The sequence below is a fragment of the Ranitomeya variabilis genome, chromosome 8, assembly GCF_051348905.1.
Source record: "Ranitomeya variabilis isolate aRanVar5 chromosome 8, aRanVar5.hap1, whole genome shotgun sequence".
In the NCBI taxonomy this organism is placed as follows: domain Eukaryota; kingdom Metazoa; phylum Chordata; class Amphibia; order Anura; family Dendrobatidae; genus Ranitomeya; species Ranitomeya variabilis.
In genome coordinates, this window is record NC_135239.1 from 162,689,471 (window position 1) to 162,711,791 (window position 22,321).

Here is a 22,321-nt window from a genome sequence, read left to right on the forward strand (position 1 = left end):
TTTTTAAAAAAAACTTTCAGCTAGTTTCTTACTTTTTTTTTTTCCCTTTTGGACCAAGATCCTAAGGATCAGAAATTTGGAAGCAAACTCCACAAGTAACCAGCAAGTCCTGTATATAAAGAATCATTTGTCATAAATAGGTGGTACTTTCTTATTTAAGAAAAACAAAAACATAGCATGTAAGTGGTTTCCTAAAGTAAACCTGTCATATAGATAATCTGTAGCATTTTTATTAGAATAAATATTGTGAAAATAAATTAAATATTAACTTAATGTAATATAACGACTTTGGGTTTATAGATCCTCTCAGAGACGGAATGTTAAATATTTCTTAATAATAACATCGATAAGATTTTGCATTAGCTAAACGACCAGTACAAAATATAATCAAAATTATAGTCAACATATTTTGTGGCAGGTTTACTTTAAGACAAAACCCCCTACTTTCCTTAATTAAAATTATTTGCAGACTTATGGAACCAACATCATCTTGGAAGTGACAGGTTCGCATCGGTAGCCTCATACTGATGAATATCCAAGTCTTTGGGAAACTGCTATCTGGTGCGTGGTTTGTAGGTTGACAAGGTGAGATGGGATTTGGGTTCCCAAGCAATGTTCTATTGCCTGTGTTAAGAGTAAGAATTCCCAGAGGACTTCACAATGGTGATTACGCTGGTGGCAGCCACTTTAGCTGGAGTGACAGAGCCTCTGGACACCGAGTGAGCAAAGTTTTGTAGAGCCTCATACTTGGCCCTCAACGCATCCAGTTCCAGTTTAATGGTGGAATTCTCCTGTGCCAACTTATCCACTTCTTGTTGTAGGTCATTCTTCTGCTTCTCCAGTTCCTCCTTCTGTGACACACGTTTCACACGGCAGCTGGCAGCATAGCCCCTATTCTTTAGGGTCCTCCTCCGTTGTTTTAGCCGGACCACCTCTTCCTTTGATAAACCACGTAAGTGGTGATTAAGCTCCCGCACAGACATAGACATTAATTCGTCGTCTGAGAGCACTGGTGTATTCTCTCCCATTTCTCTTTTTACCTAGAAGGCAGGAATAATAAGTGTTTACATTTTATTTAAGAACTTTATATTCTGTAATACAATGAAAAATAGAGGTTTCTAACAAAGTATACAAGTGAAATCAATCTAGGTCCAGTAGAACCAGAGAACAGATGGCCATCAGTGGAAAAGCAATGAAAAGTTCACCGTATACAACGGTCATGGACCACGTTCAGGGAACCACGTACAGTAGTTTAATACATAAAACGGGTCTCATTTTTATTAATTTAAGGGTGTGGCTGTATTCACAGAACATGCCATAAATATATGGTAGGTGTGGATTTCACCAACCCGCATCTGTTGAGAGAATGCAGTTGGTAAAGAAGAGTTCATATGTATAAGAATCCCAAACACCTCTCCATTCACAACATACAGCAACAGGGCCCCATTGTCAAGACAGATGCTGGTCCCAATAATGGAAACATCATCTAGCTAAGATTTAATGGATATCCTGATGATAAGGCAGCACGGTGGCTCAGTGGTTAGTACTGCAGCCTTGCAGTGCTAGAGCCCTGGGTTCAAATCCCACCAAAGACAACATCTGCAAGGAGTTTGTATGTTCTCCCCGTGTTTGTGTGGGTTTCCTCCGGGGTCTCTGGTTTCGTCTCACACTCTAAAAACATGCTGATAGGGAATCTAGATTGTGAGCCCCAACGGGGACAGTGCCGATGATGTCTGTAAAGTGTTGTGGAATTAATGGCGCTATATAAGTGAGTAAAATAAATAAGAAATAAATATACCATAACTTTATAAGTTAGGAACAACCCCTTTAAATTATAGTAATAATAGGCATTAAGTGAGTTTTCCTAAAAGTAGCCATGCTTGGAAGAGACCATGTGACTGTGGGGGTAACACTAATCAACTGAATGGGGAAGAGCTGCAGTAACAGGAGGAGATGCATGTACTGTACTGATGCACCACTGTATAGTGGATATGCATGTGCTATGCCCCTTTACTCATTGCTGGGGTCCCTCTGGTAGGACTTGCAATTACCCAGCAATCAAATATTGACAGTCTATTTTTTTTTAACAAATATTTGTTTTGTTTTTTTAAATTAAAAACTTTATCCATTGATATTAGAAAAAAGGATTTAAGCTATGTGCACACGTTGCGGATTTGCCTGCGGATCTGCAGCGGATTGGCCACTGTGGATACGCAGCAGTTTTCCATGCGGTGTACAGTACCATGTAAACCTATGGAAAACCAAATCCGCTGTGCCCATGGTGCGGAAAATACCACGCAGAAACATTGCATTGTATTTTCCGCAGCATGTCAATTCTTTGTACGGATTCCGTAGCGGTTTACTCCTGCTCCTCAATAGGAATTAGCAGGTGTAAAACCGCAGGTGAAATCCACACAAAAAACGCAGGAATTCTGCGGTAAATCCGCAGGTAAAACACAGTGCATTTTTAAAAAATGTGCAGAAAAATCCGCACACGAATCCGCAATCTGGGCACATAGCCTTAGACAAACTTCTCTAGTACAGGTATCATAAATGTATCACTGTATAACTACTTACGCTTACATTTTTGTACACCCTAATGCCACCTTTAGTGTATGTGCACACATTTGGTTTTTGGTGCAGAAAAAATATGCTACTGGAAAGTTGGCTGAAAAAAAACAATATGTAAGGCAGGTTTCACACTTGCGTTTTGATCTGCAGCGTTTAAAAAAAAAAACGCATGTGGTGAAAAAACGCATGTAAACGCGGCAAAACGCCGCGTTTTTAGACGCATGCAGAAAAAAAACGCTGCGTTTTGCGGCGTTTACATGCGTTTTTTCCTGCGTTTGCGTTTTTTAAACGCATGCTGAGAAGTGTGTGACAGCTGCCAATCATCAAAATCAACTAGAAAACCCACTAAAAACAGAAATAGCTAGGGTTAGGGTTAGGATCCCTAGTAACCCTAGGGATCCTTACCCTAACCCTAGAGATCCTAACCCTAACCCTAGGGATCCTAACCCTAACCCTAGGGATCCTAACCCTAACGGTTAGGATCGTAACCCTAACCCTAAGGGTTAGGATCCCTAGGGTTAGGGTTAAGTTAGGGTTAGGATCATTAGGGTTACTAGGGATCCTAACCTTAGGGTTAGGGTTAGGATCCCTAGTAACCCTAGGGTTAGGGTTTTCTTGTTTTTTCTTGTGTTTAGGGTTAGGGTTTTCTTGTGTTTTTCTATAAAAACGCATGCGTTTTTAACGCAAGCAAACGCATGTGCTTAAAAACGCATGCGTTTACATAGACAGCAATGCATTTTTTGGCCGCGAATAAACGCATGCATTTTTTTGTGGCAAAAAAACGCCGCTAGAAATTACTACAGGTTGCATTTCTGCAAATGAACGCACGCGTCAAAAAACGCATGCGTTGCCGAAAACGCGTCAAAACGCACGCTAAAAAACGCATGCGTTTTTTTAATGTAAGTATAGAAAAAAACGCATGCGTTTTTTAGCGCTAAAACGCTGCAGATCAAAACGCAAGTGTGAAACCAGCCTAAAATATGCGCCTTTTTACTTGCATTTTTTCTTATTCATTTGAATGGGTAAAAAAGACACTGAAAATGCTGAAAGAATGTACATGGTGAAGATTTGATAACCTGCTTTGATGGTTCAAATCCTCATAGAAAAAATAAGAAGTGTGTGCATGATATTTCAGAAATCTCATTTACTTTGCTGGTGTTGGAAAGAGCAGTGTTTTTAATCCCTGTAAAACTAGCTGAAAAAAAAAAAATACTAAAGAAAAAGCCTGCAGCAAAAAAACAAACAAAAACACAGCACACAAGCCCTTACACTTGTATCTTTCGAATCTAAAAAAACTAATTGCACTTGTTGTAGGGAATTAATCACAAGTGCCTGTACACCATATTTCTAAAGCTAAATTGTGGCAGAGTAGCCAATATTGCACCATTAGATTTACTACAATTTAGTATATTTCAAGTGGTGACATTTACAGTCTGAATGTGAGCCAAGTGTATTAAAAAGACCTGCACCCTTTAATAAATTTGGAACACTTGACTCATGTGATTCTTGACACGCATTCTTTTCTACAGTCATTACATTGACGACCACTTGTTTATTTCGGGCAACTATGTGACGGCTGTGACAATCTTCTGACTTCTAATCACATGGGTTTGCACATTATGTCGTGTACTGCATCACATGCAGGTAATGTTCTTGCTCCTACACTCAGATGACTTCATCACTAGCAGTGTCAGGACTTAATCTTATCAGAAGACTCAATGGCGGGCCCAGTCAGAAGAGGGCCCCTGTGCAAGAACAATATATGTGCCTCTTGCCCATAATAAGGCACAATTCCACCTGCTTTGGGGGTGGAAATGCCCCTTCGGCCCCTATGTGGCCGCACAGGTGGCACCAATGATTTGTCCACCTCGATCGGGGACACGGGCGGTATGAGGCCTGTGAGTGGGCCCCCACCCGCTTTCTCAGGGCACCGGTACTAGCAATACGTACCTCTCCCTGTTCCACTGCTGCTGCGTCTTCTGACTGTGACGTCCAGGTCAGAGGGTGCGATGACGTCAGTACTGTGCGCTCTTTGCCTGAGCAGTCACAGTGCAGAGAGCCTTAAAATGCCGACGCTGAGGAGTTCGGAGCAGAGCAGCAGCCAGCGAGGAGAGGTGATGATTTCATTTTTTTTTTTTTTATGTTTGGAGCAATATGTGGTGACCATTATATGGGGCCCATCATAGACTGAAGCATCATATATGGGGAGCATTATATGGGGCATAGTCTGTATGGCGCATTATATGGGGCCCATTCTGAATGGAGCAATATATGGGGCTTATTATACTCTATGGGCCCAATCCTATAATGTATGGAGCAATATATGGGGCCCGACATATACTGAAGCATTACATGGAGCCTATTATATACTGTATTGAACATTATATGGGACCCATTATGTATGGAGCAATATATGGGGCCCGACATATACTGAAGCATTACATGGAGCCTATTATATACTGTTTTGAACATTATATGGGACCCATTATGTATGGAGCAATATATGGGGCCCGACATATACTGAAGCATTACATGGAGCCTATTATATACTGTTTTGAACATTATATGGGACCCATTATGTATGGAGCAATATATGGGGCTCATACTGTATGGAGCAATATATGGGACCTATTATATACTGTATGGAGCATTATATGGGGCCCGTTATTCTGTATGGAACAATATATGTGGCCCATTACACTGTATGGAGCAACGTATGGGGCTCATTATACTGTATGGAGCAATACATGGGGCTCATTATACTGTATGGTGGAATATATGGGGCCTATTATATACCATATGGATCATTATATGGGATCCATTATTCTGTATGGAGCAATATATGGGGCTCATTACTCTATATGGGGCCTATTATAAACTGTATCGACAAAAACATGGGGCTAATTATTCTGTATGGAGCAATATATGGGGCTCATTATTCTGTATGGAGAAATATATGGGGCCTATTATATACTGTATGGCGCACTGTGGTGTCCACAATACTGTATGGAGCAATATATGGGGCTCATTATTTTGTATGGAGCACTATGTGGTGCCCATAATACTGTATGGAGGACTATACTGTCCGGTTTCTGAGCTACCTATATTTTTCTGCTATATCTGTGCATCATGGATTGTGGTATGTGTTAAAGGGGCCCACTGAGACTCTTTCGCCCGGGGCCCACTAAAACCTGGAGCAGGCCCTGCTTACAAATATAGGCATACTATCTGCACTTCTTCCTTTATGGCTACATCTCAAAGTTTTTGGGCTTTTAGCAATAATATGAGACGTCCAATAAAACAAGAGTATTAATTTAAACACATTGTGTGTTATGTATCTGGTTTTTTTTGGCAAAATATTCATGTTACAGTAAGTTTAATAAACAATTTGCAGTTTATACGTTTCTGTCGGTACCTCTCCGATGCCTCGAATGTCCAATTAAATAACTATCCACATACTGCATTACTGCAAACAGGAACAACTCTCAGCTTTCCATTCAGAGAATTGAGAGGGTTAATGCCGTATTATGTGGCTGTGATCACAAGTGAAAGCTTCTCAATAGAGAGTATTTCTGCACATTTACTCTGTGGGGTATTAAAGGGAAGCCATAATCAGAAAAAGGGTCTAATGTTTAAATAAGGTTTTTGTGTTACATGTAAATATTTTTTCTTCATATCATTCATGATCTTTAAAAAACAACAACAAATTAGTAATCTTGCAGTTTTCACACTGGCCACTAGGGCTTTTTTAGATTCATGTTTGCTGCCCTTTCAGGAAGAGTTTTTCAGCAGGCTCCTTATCATCAGAGGCAGGAATACAATGGCACACTTCGCCTCAACACACAGCTCATAACACAGGATCCACTAATCATAATAGGCGATGTCACAGCGGACTTTGCGCCCTTTCAATTACTTTTGCTCATGCTCATTAGATGCTTCAATACAAAAGAGAGGGTGAGAGTCAGTTCATTGTGGCTATGAACATGTGCCGTTTCCTGAAACAGGAAATTTGAGTCTAAAAACCCCAAGTGACCAGTGAAAAAATAACAGAATTTCTGTTTTTTAATTTTAATACAGATTTTACCCGCTTCACCTCGGACCATTTTCCATTTTTCGCTCCCCTTCTTCCCAGAGCCATAACTTTTTTAAATTTTCTATCAATACGGCCATGTGAGGGCTTGTTATTTGCGGGACGAGTTGTACTTTTGAATGACACCACTTAATTTACCATATAATGTACTGGAAAATGGGAATAAAATTCCAAGTACGGTGAAATTACAAAAAAAGTGCAATTCCACAATAGTTTTTTGGGTTATAATGATAATCTTTATTTTTATATAGCGCTAACATATTCCGCAGCGCTTTACAGTTTGCACACATTATCATTGCGGTCCCCAAAGGGGCTCACAATCTAGAATCCCTATCAGTATGTCTTTGGAAACTGGAGTACCTGGAGGAAACCCAAGCAAACACAGGGAGAACATACAAACTCCTTGCAGATGTTGTGCTTGGTGGGATTTGAACCCAGGACTCCAGCGCTGCAAGGCTGCAGTGCTAACCACTGAGCCACCATGCCGCCCTGGGTTTGTTTGTTTTTCACCATGTTCATTAAATGCTACAACTGACCGGTCATTATTATTCTCCAGGTCATTACAAGTTTGCAGATACCAAACATGTATAAGTTCTTTTATATTTAAGTGGTGGGAACAAAATCCAAAGTTTAAGAAAAAAAAAAAAAAAATGGTGCCGTTTTCCAAGACCCATAGCACCTCCATTTTTTGGGATCTGGGGCTGGGTGAGGGCTTATTTTTTTGCACGCTGAGTTGACGTTTTTAAAATCGATACAGTTTTAGGGGTAGATACGATCTTTTGATCACCCTTTATTGCAATGTTGTGGCAACCAAAATATAACATAATTCGGGAGGTTTTTTTTTTTCCCCTTGTTACGCCGTTTACCAATCGGATTAATTTTTTTAATATTTTGATAGATCGGGCGTTTCTAAATGCGGCAATACCAAATATATGAAATATATGTTTTTTTTAATTGTTTTATTTTGAATGGGGCAAGAAGAATATTTGAACATTTATATTTTTTTAATATATTTTTAAAAACAATTTTTGACACTTTATTTGCTTCAATTTCCTTAAGAGACTTGAAGCAGCAATCTTCTGATCGCTTGTGCTACATATAGCAGGATTTCAGCACTGCTATGTGCAGTAGAAATGCTCATCTGCTATGAACGCTGGCAACGGGGCGGTTCATAGCAGGTCGGCAATGTATGCAAAACAGAAGACAAGATTATGCTATAGAGAGGGATCTCCCGAATCTTTTGCTAGTGGTGCCCGCTGTTTCTTTTTTCATTGCATAGCAGATCATGAATGACAACCACGGGGGTACCCTGCAGACATTACCTAGAACTGGACATCCCTCAAAGAAAAAAAAAATATCGGAAAATTGGTCCTGAAGGTTGCTAACAAACCTACAGCAACATTAAAGGAGCTGCAGGAGATTCGGTCAAGTACTGGTTGTGTACTGCATGTAACAACAATCTACCATATTCTTCATATGTCTGGCCTGTAGGATAGGGTGGCAATTCAGAAGCCTTTTCTTACAAAGAAAAACATCCAAGCCCAGGTATGGTCTGCCAAAACATGTAGGAAACCCTGTCACAAGGAAAATGAGACCAAGAATGAACGTTTTGGCCATAATTCCAAAAGGCATGTTTGATGCAGAGCCAACACTGTGCTTCACCTAAAGAACACTATACCCACAGTGAAGCATGGTGGAGGCTGCACTATGCTTCAGGATTGTCTTTCGACAGTTGTAACTGTAAAGATTATGGGTGGAAAAAGTTCTGAAATTATTATTCTTGGTATGATTTTTAACATGATGAAAAAAAACTGGCATTTTAACATGAGTGTGCACACACTTTTTTCAACCACTGTACTAAAACAGACAAGTCAAGTCAGCAAACAGGTTCTCCTTAAAAGGATATTCCAGTACTAATGTATAAATATATATATGTATACACACTTACATATATACACATACATACATACACAATTAATATACAAAAGACTCAAAATGGGTTAAAATGAGAATTAAAAAGGCACAATACTCATTGTGCCACACTCATTCTACATGCTGGTAATTCCCTTGTGGGTTTCTTGTACCTGTTGCAGCAATGATGTTCTGACTCTAGAACATGTGGCCAAGATTGGCACATTGCTGTGGCCAGTGAGCGACTTCAACGGTCATGACCGTGATTCAGGAAGTCATAGCTGCGGCAGGAGGTAGACATTGGTGGGGGATAAGCCAATGTTAGAATTGGAGGTGAAAAGTGCAGACTGCTTCTTTAGTTTTAACACATTCTGAACTTTTTGTTAACAATTGTAACTGTTGAACGACCCTTTTAAAGTTGATGAGCAGCTTTAAGATCTAGTTGGAAGCAGCCTAAAAGTACACTAAGTGGGCTGTACAGAGCAGAATAAACAATGAATGGGACAAAAGGCTCGATGCATCAAAGCGTTCACTCCAGAATTTTGGCGTAAAAGCTTTGAAAAGTTTCAAAAGATATGCGCAACTTGGAGATGCTCCTAAATTTTGAGACTTTTGGCGCCAATTTATCCCACCTCTGACAAAATGTAAGGAGCTGGGACAGGACAGGGTTGTGGCCACAGAGGCTGGAGTAGGATTTGTGGTCAGGCGCACAATGAGATGCATGACGCTGGTCTGACACTCCTGATGGCATACGCCTCTTCATGAATTAGGAGCATTTGACTCCAGCACACCACCTCATCAAGACAGGTGTGGACAATGCTGCTCTTGATGAATCCAGCCCATAGTGTTTGTCCTATGCCATGGCTCTCTCAAACAAGTCACCAAGGCTGGCTAGAGTTGAACCTCCATAAACGATGGCCTATCCTAAGTACATACCATCAATTTTAAAGACCTTGAAAGTGATCTGATATGTGACATAGTAGAAAATCAATGTTGGGCTTTCAAAATTGCTCGAAAGATTAAGATTAGGAACAAGGACTGTGTTCCTTGGAGAACAGTGACAGTGTCTGCTCTCGCAACTTAGCCCTATTGACTAGAAATCTAGACACAACCCACGACCAAGAGCAAAGACATTTGTGAGAAAAACAAGAAGCCGACCTTCTTCCTAATCTCAAGCAACCCTTTATCTGCGAGTCCCATTTCCAAATAAGTTGTTTGACAATGGAGTAATCTTAAAGTAGCTACTGTGGTGAATGCATGTGTTATGACCTCGTGGGAAGCGAGTCATAGCCGACTTGCTGAAACGTGTAAATTTACACTTTTTACGCTTTCATTCCTGACGAGAGACAATACGCAACACTTGCGCCACTCCATGATAAGAGACAGGAATGCAACCTGTGCCTCCACACCCACGAGTCCTTGACATACCTTATAATTAAAGATCATTCACATGCCCTGCCCATGTAAAAAGAAACTAGATAAAAGAGTGAGATAAGGCACCGAGCTGGCACAGGCGTCAATAGTCACAGAGGAGCTCCTGTGATGGGGTTTTGAGGGTTGTTCGCATGTAACAATAGGCAGGGTTTGCCAAAATCATCTCATTTCCTGACATTCTACTCGGGGAGTTGGCAGCTCACAGAAAAAAAAAAAAAAAAAAAGGACTTCAGAGGGATTTTATCATTTGTGTTAAAAAAACCGAGGCTTTTCCTATCTCTATATTGCATTACTGAAATTTGTGTTTTAAGTTGACAACAGATATTTTTACACTGCTACAAAAATGACATCAGTATATGTTCATCTTTAGATATCTGTATAGAAACTATAAAATGATATCTACATTCACTTTACAAAGACATTGCAATACTGGTAGTGATCACAGGTTGCATTCCATATGTAGCCCAGAGCTGTATTCACAATTCTGCTGGCTGTCATTGGAAATAGTAAACAAGCTTGTCGACAGACACATCTTGGCATCAGATAGGCCTCTTTCACACTTCCGTCTGCTGTGGAGCGTCACAATGCGTTGCTGTGAAAATAGTGAAAGACGTGCGCAACGCGAGAGAGAGAGAGAGAGAGAGAGAGAGAGAGAGAGAGAGAGAGAGAGAGAGAGAGAGAGAGAGAGAGAGAGAGAGAGAGAGAGAGAGAGAGAGAGAGAGAGAGGGAGGGTCTTTTGAAACTGAGCAAGCAGCATCAATAGTAACAAGATATAATGTTCAAAATGAAAATATTGTGATTTTTTTACGTTCCGGCGTCCCGCGCAGCGTTATCGAAGCTCGCAATGCTCCCGGCAGCGAGACCGCTACGTCATCAGAGGTCATTGCACGTGGAAAACCGCTGCGAAGATGCATACACAACAGGTGCACATAGCCTCGATGGGTCCGTCAGAAAAACGGGCCCAGTGCACCCGTTTTTTTACAATCTGCACAGGATCCGTCTTTTCAACATTTTGACGGATCCTGTGCAGATTGTAAAAACGGAAGTGTGAAAGAGGCCTAAGCAGGGCTGTGGAGTCGTGGAGTCGGAGCCTATTTTGGTGGAGTCGGAATCGGTGTCATGGAAATTGAGGAGTTGAAGTCGGAGGTTTGGCTTACCGACTCCACAGCCCTGCAGGTATGATGATTCACATGAGTCCCTCCAATGAGAATGAATTACTGACTGGGCTTCTCGATTGGGGTCCTGCTAATTCATTCTCCCATCTATAAGAAAGAGCCAACCTGTCGGACCCCCAAAGATTACAAGAACAAAGGGGCCCAGGTTGTACTTTCTCAGTGAATAAGGTTGGTCTGTCCAATAGGTACCAGAGGACATATACGAATGTTTTATAGGATTCTGGCAGTATGACCCATACCGATCAAGAACTGATTGCATAATATCACTTTTCATAATGGAAAGTCTAAGTAACAACGAAAAACTATTACATCTGTAACCGAAATAGCTCAATTCTGAAATGACTTTATCAAATGGTTCTCTGGACCAGGACCACAAGCACTTGTTTAAAGTGACTGTCATTAGGACCAACCAACAATTTGAGATCTATGCAGGTCCGACACCCTGATATCTGCCCTGGCAGAGCTGTATGTAAGCGATGTATGAAGTGGATGACGGAATTGTATCAGCAATTGAGGATTGCAATTTATTGCTGATTCATTTGCTCATCTAGGGGGTGGTGGGTGTCACCAGAGTTAAGGAATCTTATACCAATGACCTATCCTAGCGATAGGTAAGAAATAGTTTAGTCATGGGCCACCCTTTAAAGGATCGTTGGGTTCAAAATGGCTGAATTGTATTTTCAAAATTATGACTTTGTCCAATACATATTACACGCATATTTTACAATATAGGGGACGTTCATTATGCGTGGAGGAAAGAAGATTCAGGAATCTAGAAAGGAAGTGTTCTTTACAGTTCGAGCAGTCAAACTGTGGAATGTCCTACTGCAAGAAGTAGTAATGGCAGATATTATAACAGCATTTCAAAAAGGGCTGGATGATTTCCTCACAACAAATGGCATTGTGGGTTATACAAAATCTTGGGTTAGAGAATGTATAACTGGTGGCGAAAGGTTGAACTTGGTGGATTTATGTTTTTATTCAACCTATGTAACTATGTAATACAACCAAGAAAATGAAATCATTTGTATTTAATTACTTATTTTACAGTTTTTTTTACTGATGGGGAAAGAAAAATACTAAATAATATATACATTTCAACTAAATGCAGTACCTTCAATGCTTTGGCTGACAGTCCATCAGACGACATTGTCACCTGGGGATCACGACCTGTCTGGAAAAATGAACAGTGTTAATACCATAACTATAAAGCAAACATTGCCCAAAGAACAGGGCTGTTCCTGTAATTAAAGACAATTCTAAATTGGATTTAAAGTGGACCTCTGCCCATCACTTTAACAATATTATTAGTAAATCAGAAGTTAGATCAGAAACCAAAGTTTGTTATGTGTTTTATATATAATGACATTTATGTCTTGTACTGCTGTGCCAAGTTTGCGCAACCATTACATTGGGAAATGCAGCTATTCTGGTTAGCAATGTTACATTTTAGGTGGAAATCCACAGTGATTAAACAAAGAATACCAGCATCAAATCTTTAAAATATAATCTCCATATGCGGAGGTCCTGACAGAATTAGAGCACAGGACTCCTGTGCTACATAATAATGCTAGCTGTCGGGTCATCACATTAAAGACGACCTGTCACGTGCCCAAATAACGGAGTTAAATACATTGTTAAAATCTCTGAGCTCTCCTGATTCTGCCACCATTTTCCTTTATGCGCTGCGTTGCTCCATTGCAGAGATATTCACGTTTCTTCTGGAGCGCAGTATGTGAAATCTCTAGTTTGCAGGCCAACTGAGCGTCTCTTCAGAGTCTTCTCCTAGATGCTGCCAATCACAGGTCGGCATCTGATCAGTCTCAGAGACTGCTGAGAGGTGATTGGCAGCATCTGGAAAAGAGGGGTGAAAGCACTTGTGGCAAGACCAGATTGGAAAAAAAACAAACAAACAGTTGTACAAGTGATGCAGCACAAAACATGGATTTTTACAAGGGATTTAACACCGTTTAAGTGACAGATCCTCTTGAACTACCTCTGGCTAGGCCAAACAGAAACACCTGTGTAGGTAGAAATGAAAAAACCTCATGCCACAAATTCCATATATAAACATTTGTAGGGCAAGGATTTCTGTTACTGCTATATTGGTTGTGTTGAACAAGGGAGTGGTGGAACTGCAGGTCAGGTTTACAAACAACCATGAGTCACAGCAGCAGATATGTTTTCACAATCATGGCTTTCGACACAGAGCTTCATATACTCCATATCTATTAATATTCGCTGTCGTTTTTTTCCACTTCTGCATGTCAAGTGGAATTCACATGTTACAGATGTACTCTTAGTCACTTTATCTTTTATCCATTTTTTTGGTCCATCTTACATTACTCATCTCGGAATCTTGTGAGCAAGTGAGGAGGAAGACAAAAAAGGGCAAGCCACAAGTCAAAAAGCTAGAATTTCCCACAACTTTTGCAATTTAGACAACCAAGATCTATGGGGACAAAACATTGTTTGATCACTAACCTCTTCCTTGGAGTCTACTATGAAAAGACTGTTGAGAAAAAAAAAGGAGCCCATATGAATTCCATAGGTCTCGTGGTACTCTACAGATCAGTCCGATTCCCCCGGTTCGGAGATTCAGGTGGAACACCTAACTGAAGGGCCAAGTGTGAATGGTTCATATTAAGTTTAGCCCCTCTCCCCAAACCAGTTCATCTTTGAATACCCCTTTATCAGTTCTATGCTGTAGATAAATTGGTGAAGATGGGACAGCCTTAAAGGGGTTGTCCAGTCTTCTGATAGAAGTATACAGTAATTCTATATGACTGCAGAAATCTGACAATGTGCAGTGTGTATGCTGCCAGGATTCACTGGTATTACCAGTGAGAGCAGGCATACATGCAGTCACATGCCAGCTTCTCTCGAGTCACTTGTATTGAACAAAGCCAGGTGCGTCTAGTCGGAATGTGGCCAGAAGTATGCAGATCGCACACTTGCGGTCAATTGACTGCCTACTGTCACCAGCAATACCGGTGACTCCTGACAATGTGCGTACCTCATGCAGCCAGGATTTAGAAGTGGACAACCCCATAATAGAACAATTGTCTTTTTTGCTCCACTATCTTGGGTCTACAAAACTCTTTTTCTTTGCATGGACCTGCTGGACTTCTAGTCTCCATCCTAAATAAATACAAAATGAAGCAGGCCACTGGCAATAAGTATTAGGTGATTCCTTTGGGGAAGATGCCACAACAATGAGAATATACCCACAGGAGGAGCTTTCAGGACATTAATTTTATACATACAACATTATCTGGACTCCGTTAACAAGGAGAGCTTCCAACTACTAAAGATGATATACGCAATCTCACTTCCTTAAAATGTCACCTGCATGGCTTGAGCTTCCCCATTGCAAGTTATGTAATAAAGGAGACCTACACATATTACCAGAATCAAGGAAATCCAGTTAGGGAGGAACAATTATTCAATATAAACTCATCCAGCTAAATATTGAAAAGAAAAAGATTGTAAATGACATTATCTTGCAACTCTCTTTTCACATCCCCCAGCGACAAAGCCCAGCACAATCATCAGCAGCATAAAAGCCTTGTCTGTGTGTATAGGGGCATATAGATCTTCAAAAGCTGCTCACTTTCTTCAAAACCACATTACACAAGGACATTCAGTTACATGTCTTCAATGAGAAGGGAGAAACAAGCGACTGACAGACATGTCAAAATACAAGCCCAGTACATCTCGATGGGGGAACCAACACTAGGTTCTGTGATCCTTGTGGCACCTTATGTGTACAGTGCCTTGCAAAAGCATTCGGCGCCCAGTAACTTTTCAACCTTTTCCCACAAATCATGCTTCTAATAAATATACCAAATGTAAATTTTTGGTGAAGAATCAACAAGTGGAACACAATTGTGAATTTGAACGAAATTTATTGGTTATTTTAAATTTTTGTGGAAATTCAAAAACTGAAAAGTGGGGCATGCAATATTATTCGGCCCCTTTAACTTAATACTTTGTTATGCCACCTTTTGCTGCGATCACAGCTACAAGTCGCTCGGGGTATGTCTCTATCAGTTTTATACATCGAGAGACTGAAATTCTTGCCCATTCTTCCTTGGCAAACAGCTCGAGCTCAGTGAGGTTTGATGGAGATCGTTTGTGAACAGCAGTTTTCAGCTCTTTCCACAGATTCTCGATTGGATTGAGGTCTGAACTTTGACTTGGCCATTCTAACACCTGGATACGTTTGTGAACCATTCCATTGTAGATTTTGCATTATGTTTGGAATCATTGTCTTGTTGGAAGACAAATCTCCGTCCCAGTTTCAAGTCTTTTGCAGACTCCAACAGGTTTTCTTCAAGAATGGTCTTGTATTTGGCTCCATCCATCTTCCCATCAATTTTAACCATCTTCCCTGTCCCTGCTGAAGAAAAGCAGGCCCAAACCATGATGCTGCCACCACCATGTTTGACAGTGGGGATGGTGTGTTCAGGGTGATGAGCCGTGTTGCCTTTATGCCAAACATATCGTTTGGCATTGTTGCCAAAAAGTTAGATTTTGGTTTCGTCTGACCAGAGAACCTTGTTCCACATGTTTGGTGTGTCTCCCAGGTGGCTTGTTGCAAACTTTAAACAACACTTTTTATGGATATCTTTGAGAAATGGCTTTCTTCTTGCCACTCTTCCATAAAGGCCAGATTTGTGCAGTGTACGACTGATTGTTGTCCTATGGACAGACTGTCCCACCTCAGCTGTAGATCTCTGCAGTTCATCCAGAGTGATCATGGGCCTCCTGGCTGCATCTCTGATCAGTCTTCTCCTTGTTTGAGATGAAAGTTTAGAGGGACGGCCGGCTCTTGGTAGATTTGCAGTGGTATGATACTCCTTCCATTTCAATATGATCGCTTACACAGTGCTCCTTGGGATGTTTAAAGTTTTGGAAATCATTTTGTATCCAAATCCAGCTTTAAACTTCTGAACAACAGTATGACGGACCTGCTTGTTGTCTTCATGATGCTCTCTGTGCTTCAAACAGAACCCTGAGACTATCACAGAGCAGGTGCATTTATACGGAGACTTGATTACACACAGGTGGAATATATTTATCATCATTAGGCATTTAGGACAACATTGGATCATTCAGAGATCCACAATGAACTTCTGGAGTGAGTTTGCTGCACTGAAAGTAAAGGGGCCGAATAATATTGCACGCCCCGCTTTTCAGTTTTTGAATTTCCACAAAAATTAAAAATAACCAATACATTTCATTCAACTTCACAATTGTGTTCCACTTGTTGTTGATTCTTCACCAAAAATTTACATTTGGTATCTTTATGTTTGAAGCATGATATGTGGGAAAAGGTTGAAAAGTTCCAGGGGGCCGAATACTTTCGCAAGGCTCTGTATATAATACAGGGCAACACTCATTGTTATTTTTTTATCATCCACTCTGAACAAAAACATACTTCTACAGTAGAAGCTCTTCTGTTGGGAGAGAAATCTGCAAATCAGAAAATACCTAACTGTATAGACAAAAATGCTTTCAGATATTTAATACAAAAAAGGAGCAATTTAATACAACTACCGCACTTGCATCCAATTACACCATACAGAACCCGCCATCCACTAGAAATGGGAAAGTATCCGGTAGGCAATTTACTAATAGTCCGTGAAGGTGTGCAAAATTCCATGTAGTCATTATGGAACTTTACATGTGTAATTCAAGAAAGCCTGTCACTAGATCAAAAGTGGCCAGATTTTGCTCTTACTTTACTCTTGTTGCTCCCGTGCATTCCGTTTTTGCTTTTTTAAGTTATTATACAGTTCCAGTGATAAGGGCCTTTTTATTTAGTGCTAATTTTCATCGTCTTTACCAAGGGGACATTGCTCACAGGGTAATAATTTAAAGAAGCCTAAAGACATGGCCCTGCAGAATTCTGTCAGAAACACCCCATTGGTAAAGACTACAAAAATTAGAACTACTTAAAAAAATTGTCCATATCGGTAGAACCGCATAGTGACTTTAGTAAAAGAAAAAAAATGGAAGAATCAGTGCAAAAACTGTCTGCTGTTGACCTTGAAACAGCTCTCCTTTAAACATGTCATGTGTGTTCCTCTTTCACTATATACAAAAACTACCAACTACCATCTCGAGGCTGTAAAACACATTGATTCGTAATGTTAAACAGTAAGAAAGAAAAAGGGGTTCTCTTCATATTGGGGCTATTTTGGACCCTAAAATATTTTTTCATAAAACAAACAAACAAACAAACAAACAAACCCTGATAGGACTTGTGGATGCCATTGATAAGGCTTTTTCAACATGAGGACCCACTTTTAATACATACACTTTAGATGGCTGTTGACAGAATGAAGCTTCAGCCATTCATTTGGTTGGCAGCTAAGGTACCTCTCCCGTAAATAGGAACATCCGCTTTGACAAGTGACACTGTTTTTTTCTTTTTAGAAAACTGCTGCCTAGACATCTCTGGCAGCGGCTTACTTCAGAGAGATCAACAAGATCACCATCTGAATTTGGACACTGGGATGCTTAACGCCCCTGACAATCATCTGTCCACCGCAAGACATCTGTAGTGGCCCATACACCTTAGACTGTGGGCCATTCCTCTTGATATTGATGATAATATGGCTGAATTTACTCTAATGTGTATGGGGAGGTTAATTTTTAAGGACCCCTATATACACTTTAGATAGCTGTCAGAAGAATGATCATTCAGTCATCTACTATCTCCCTAAATGCTCCCATAGACAGGAGCTCTTAGCGGGCCAAGTGCTACTTTTTATTTTTTTTATGAGCGAGAGTGCTAAAGTTATTCTGATGGCAGCTTATCTCTTAGAGAACAGAACAAAAAAAATCAACAGTTCGAAGTCAGCCCTTCTGTCCCACAACGTCATTTGTTGGGGCACACACCATACACAGTAGATTGTAGGCCGAATGTGTATGGGGTGCCTAGTTGACCAAGTATGACATAGTTGACCATTTATTTGAAAGGTTACAATATAAGAACTACATATTCAATGAAAAGAGGGAGTATTTCAGCTTCTAAACATGGAGGTCTACATACGGAAAAATGTGTTGTCACTTGCCACTTTACTTAGTTTAACCCATTAGCAGCTAATTTAAAGATTATAAAATTGCCTGGAAAACACATTTAATAAGTCTTTTTAGAAGAATGGGCAATATATCTGATTGACATTTTCTGTATTATTACGAAATCTTATATCCACTCCATTCTTATAGCAAATAAGGAAGGCAGATGCCAATGGTATAAAACAAAACAAAACCGAAAAATCATAAACACACCCAATGTCTTAAAATGGATTAGGTATTTACATCCTTTCTGACGATTGCCTAGACTTCTACATAATCTACTTTTTCATGCCATTTGAGTAGCAAAATATTCGTTAAAAATTCAGAAAAGTCTCATACAAAATAAACAATTAATTGCAAAATTAAGTTGTCTATAATAAGTTATATTAAGTTATAATGGCAATGGTTGGAAAACCCCTATAATCCTGTAAAAGTGGCTTCCTTATAACATTTTGCTAGATCATCCTGTACCTGTATAGTGGCTTTCATTTCTTGCCTCCTCTCACATGAGCAGGTGTAGTCAGGATGGTTACCTATCCGTGATTAAACATTAACTTACAAACAGAACAGTTATACATTTTCTAGAAAGGAAGTTACTAGACCAGAGAAAGAAATGAGAACTGCCCAGTATGCGGAAGTATATCTAAAAAGGACTATTTTACAGTACTAACAAACAAGAAGTCATTAGATAAAATTACTGTCCATGTTCATTTCTTCTGCCTTGACAGCAGCTGTCTGGCACTGGTCACTAAAGTTGAGTTTGCAGTCCACTCGTACACCCAAGTCTTTTTCGTTTACTATTTAGTAAATTATTTTATATTATTTTTCCTCTGCCCAACTATATGACCTTACATTTACCTACACTGAACTTCAATTGTCTACACTGAACTTCAATTGTCATTTCTCCGCCCAAGCCTTCAGATGACATAAATCCACCTGTAATATTAAATTATCCTCTTCTGTGTTGATTACCTTGTAAACTTTAGTATTACCTGCAAATATCGAAATTCTACTCTGTATGTACTCTACAAGAACATTAATAAATATATGAAAAAGAGGGCCCAATACTGACCCGTGTAGTACTCTTTTGTCAACTGTGATCTAATCACAGTGTGTTCCAGTAATAAGCACCCTTTGTTTTCAATCACTGAGCCAGGTGTAACCCAATTACACATTTTTTCACCTAGTCCCATTCTTCTCATTTTATATAGAAACCTTTTATGTCGCACTTTATCAAACACCCTTAAAAGAGATCTAGACAGACAACATCCGCCACCTTACTATACTATGAATGTGTATACCTGGGTTTGGAGGAATAGATATGGACTGAAAGAGTGTTCGGTAAAAAGTTACTGAATATCTATAGCCACCTTAAAGAATTTGTGGTATAAATAACATGGATTGGTTAAAAAGGTAGGACTATTCACACTGACTCGTTGTCTCACATGCCCATTACTACTCAATTTACAGAGGAGATTTTTATCCTGTTAGGCTACTTTCACACTAGCGTTAACTGCATTCCGTCACAATGCGTCGTTTTGCCGAAAAAACGCATCCTGCAAAAGTGTTTGCAGGATGCGTTTTTTCACCATTGATTAACATTAAGCGACGCATTGTGACGGATTGCCACACGTCGCACCCGTGATGCGACGGATGCGTCGTGCAGTGGCGGACCGTCGGGAGCAAAAAACGTTGCTTGCAATGTTTTTTGCTCCGTCGTAAACGTCTTTTCCGACCGCGCATGCGCGGCCGGAACTCCGCCCCCACCTCCCCGCACCTCCCAATGGGGCAGCGGATGCGCTGGAAAAATGCATCCGCTGCCCCCGTTGTGCGGCGGAGACAACGCTAGCGTCGGGAACGTCGGCCCGACGCACAGCGACGGGCCGAGCCCGACGCTAGTGTGAAAGTAGCCTTATTGAGATTTGCGAGGGACTCAGTAACCAAATCCTAGTGATCATACACATGTCCAGAACGACAGATGACTGTGCAGTGAAGACAAAACATCAGAAAAATGGACGATCTAGAATGTGGGAAAGTGAAAACTCCTGAGGCAGCTGAAAATGGATATTCACATCACATGCACAGTATCAGTCAAAGGTTTGGACACACCTGTTATTCTTATTGGAATTTGCACATTGTAGATTATTCAGACTAAAGGCACCAACACCATAAAAGAACGCCCAATGAAACAAGTAGAGAAATATGTGTGAATCAAACCTCAAAAAGTGTTAAGCCTTATACACCCCCTCTCTCACTCAGATGACAACTTTACACATGCTTGGCATGGTAGCTTCATCTGGTAGTAACCTGGAATGGCTTCCAATAGAAAGAGATGCGGTCATTTGTGGAATCACTGGCCCTCAGAAAGTTTCTGCAAACATCACATGGGTATTGCAGAGGAATGCATTTGTACACAATTCCATAGAGTGCAGAGCCCACTTACACAACTGCTATAAAAAAAACCCAGAATATAACAAGAAGTTCAACTAAAAGAAACAACAGTCCGTCATTACTTTAAGACATGAAGCTCGGCCAATCTGGAAAATAGTTAGAACCCTCAAATGAAACTATGAAAACCAACAATTGCTATGATGAACCTGGCTCTCATGAGGTCAGGGAAGGATAACAAGAATTACCTGTGCCGCAGAGGATAAGTTTATCAGCGTTATCAGCCTCAGAAAACACAAAATGCAGCATCACAGATACAGATCTCATAAATGATGCACAGACGCAACTCACATCAACTGTCTAGAGGAAAATGCAAAAATCAGACCTTTAGAGTTAAATTGCTGCAAAGAAGCCTCTGCTTAACACCGCAAACAAGAGACGTGTTGGGCCAAGCAACACAGGGACTGGACATTACAGTAGTGTAAATCTGTACTGTAGTCAAAATTTGAGATTTTTGTATGTATTATTTTTATGTATGATGGCCACCATGAAGCATGGAGGTGAATGTGTGACGTGCTTCTCTGGTGACACTATTGGTGATTTATTCCAGATTTAAGGCACTTACCCAGCATGGTTACCACAGCATTATACAAGAACATGCTGTAGGAACATCATTTCTGCTTTAACACGACAATTACAAAAATAAAAAATCATAAAAAAAAACAAAACAAAAAACACCTCCAGACTAAGGAAGGGCTAGGAGACCAAGATGAAGAGTGCTGCGTCAGATGGCCTGGCCTCCACAATGACCCAAAAGCAACCCATTTGAAATGGTCTGGGCTGAGCTGTATGCAAAGTGAAAGCACCCAACAAGTGCTCAGCACCTCTGTGAACTTCATAAAGATTGTTAGGAACCCATACTGGATACTTGAGAGCCAAGCCCTTCAGCTAAGACAGGTGAGTAACTGGAACCTTGCAGTCATCGATTCCATCATGAACTCCTCTGCTCCAAAGTATTCTAGAGTCAAAAGATAAAGCTTGGCTGAATTTGGGTTATGCAACAAGATAATGATCCCAAGCCATCCAAGCAAAGATATATAAAAATAATTGAAAAAGAAAATAATCAACATGTTATAATGGCCCAGTCACAGTCCAGACATCAGTCAAAATGAAATATTGTGGCAGGATGTTAAGAGAACTATGCAGAAACAAATACTCACAAACCAAACCTCAATAAACTGAAGGAACATTGTAAAGAGAGTGGGCCAAAATCCTTACACAACTATGTGAGTGACTGACTGATAAAGTCATACAGAAAACAATTACTTCTAAGGATTGTTATACAAACTATGGATTATTGGGTGTACTTAATTTTTCACTCACTGCCTCAGCATTTTGGACTAATTTTATTTAAATGAAAAACAACATGATGTAATTTGTCGTGTGCTGTTATTCATCTGAAGTTGTATTTACCGAAGAATAATACCTTCTAAAAAAGGACCAGATTGTTTTGTAATTACGTCCGGATACCTAAAACCATAGCATTCAAAGAGGTTATACTTAATTCTTCTTAGGACTATGTATATATGCAATTTAGATTTATGTTTTGTTCATTCACTTTCAATTTTGTTAATTGAAAAAAATAAACTATTAAAGCTTCGAT

At 40.1% G+C, this 22,321-nt stretch overlaps 1 protein-coding gene across 2 annotated transcripts in view; it reads right to left on the reverse strand.

Annotated features, from left to right (window-relative positions):
- Nucleotides 1-22,321, reverse strand: part of MAFF (MAF bZIP transcription factor F) — a 33,882-nt gene continuing 11,561 nt past the window's right edge. The window contains exons 2-3 of one of the 2 annotated variants that reach the window (XM_077278129.1): nucleotides 12,296-12,355; nucleotides 1-1,040 (exon numbers count right to left, since the gene is read on the reverse strand). In XM_077278129.1, coding sequence (XP_077134244.1) covers nucleotides 630-1,040; nucleotides 12,296-12,331 — 447 coding nt within the window. In that variant the 5' untranslated portion in view covers nucleotides 12,332-12,355 and the 3' untranslated portion in view covers nucleotides 1-629. The remainder of the gene's footprint in view (nucleotides 1,041-12,295; nucleotides 12,356-22,321) is intronic. The other variant, XM_077278130.1, reaches the window with a different exon arrangement.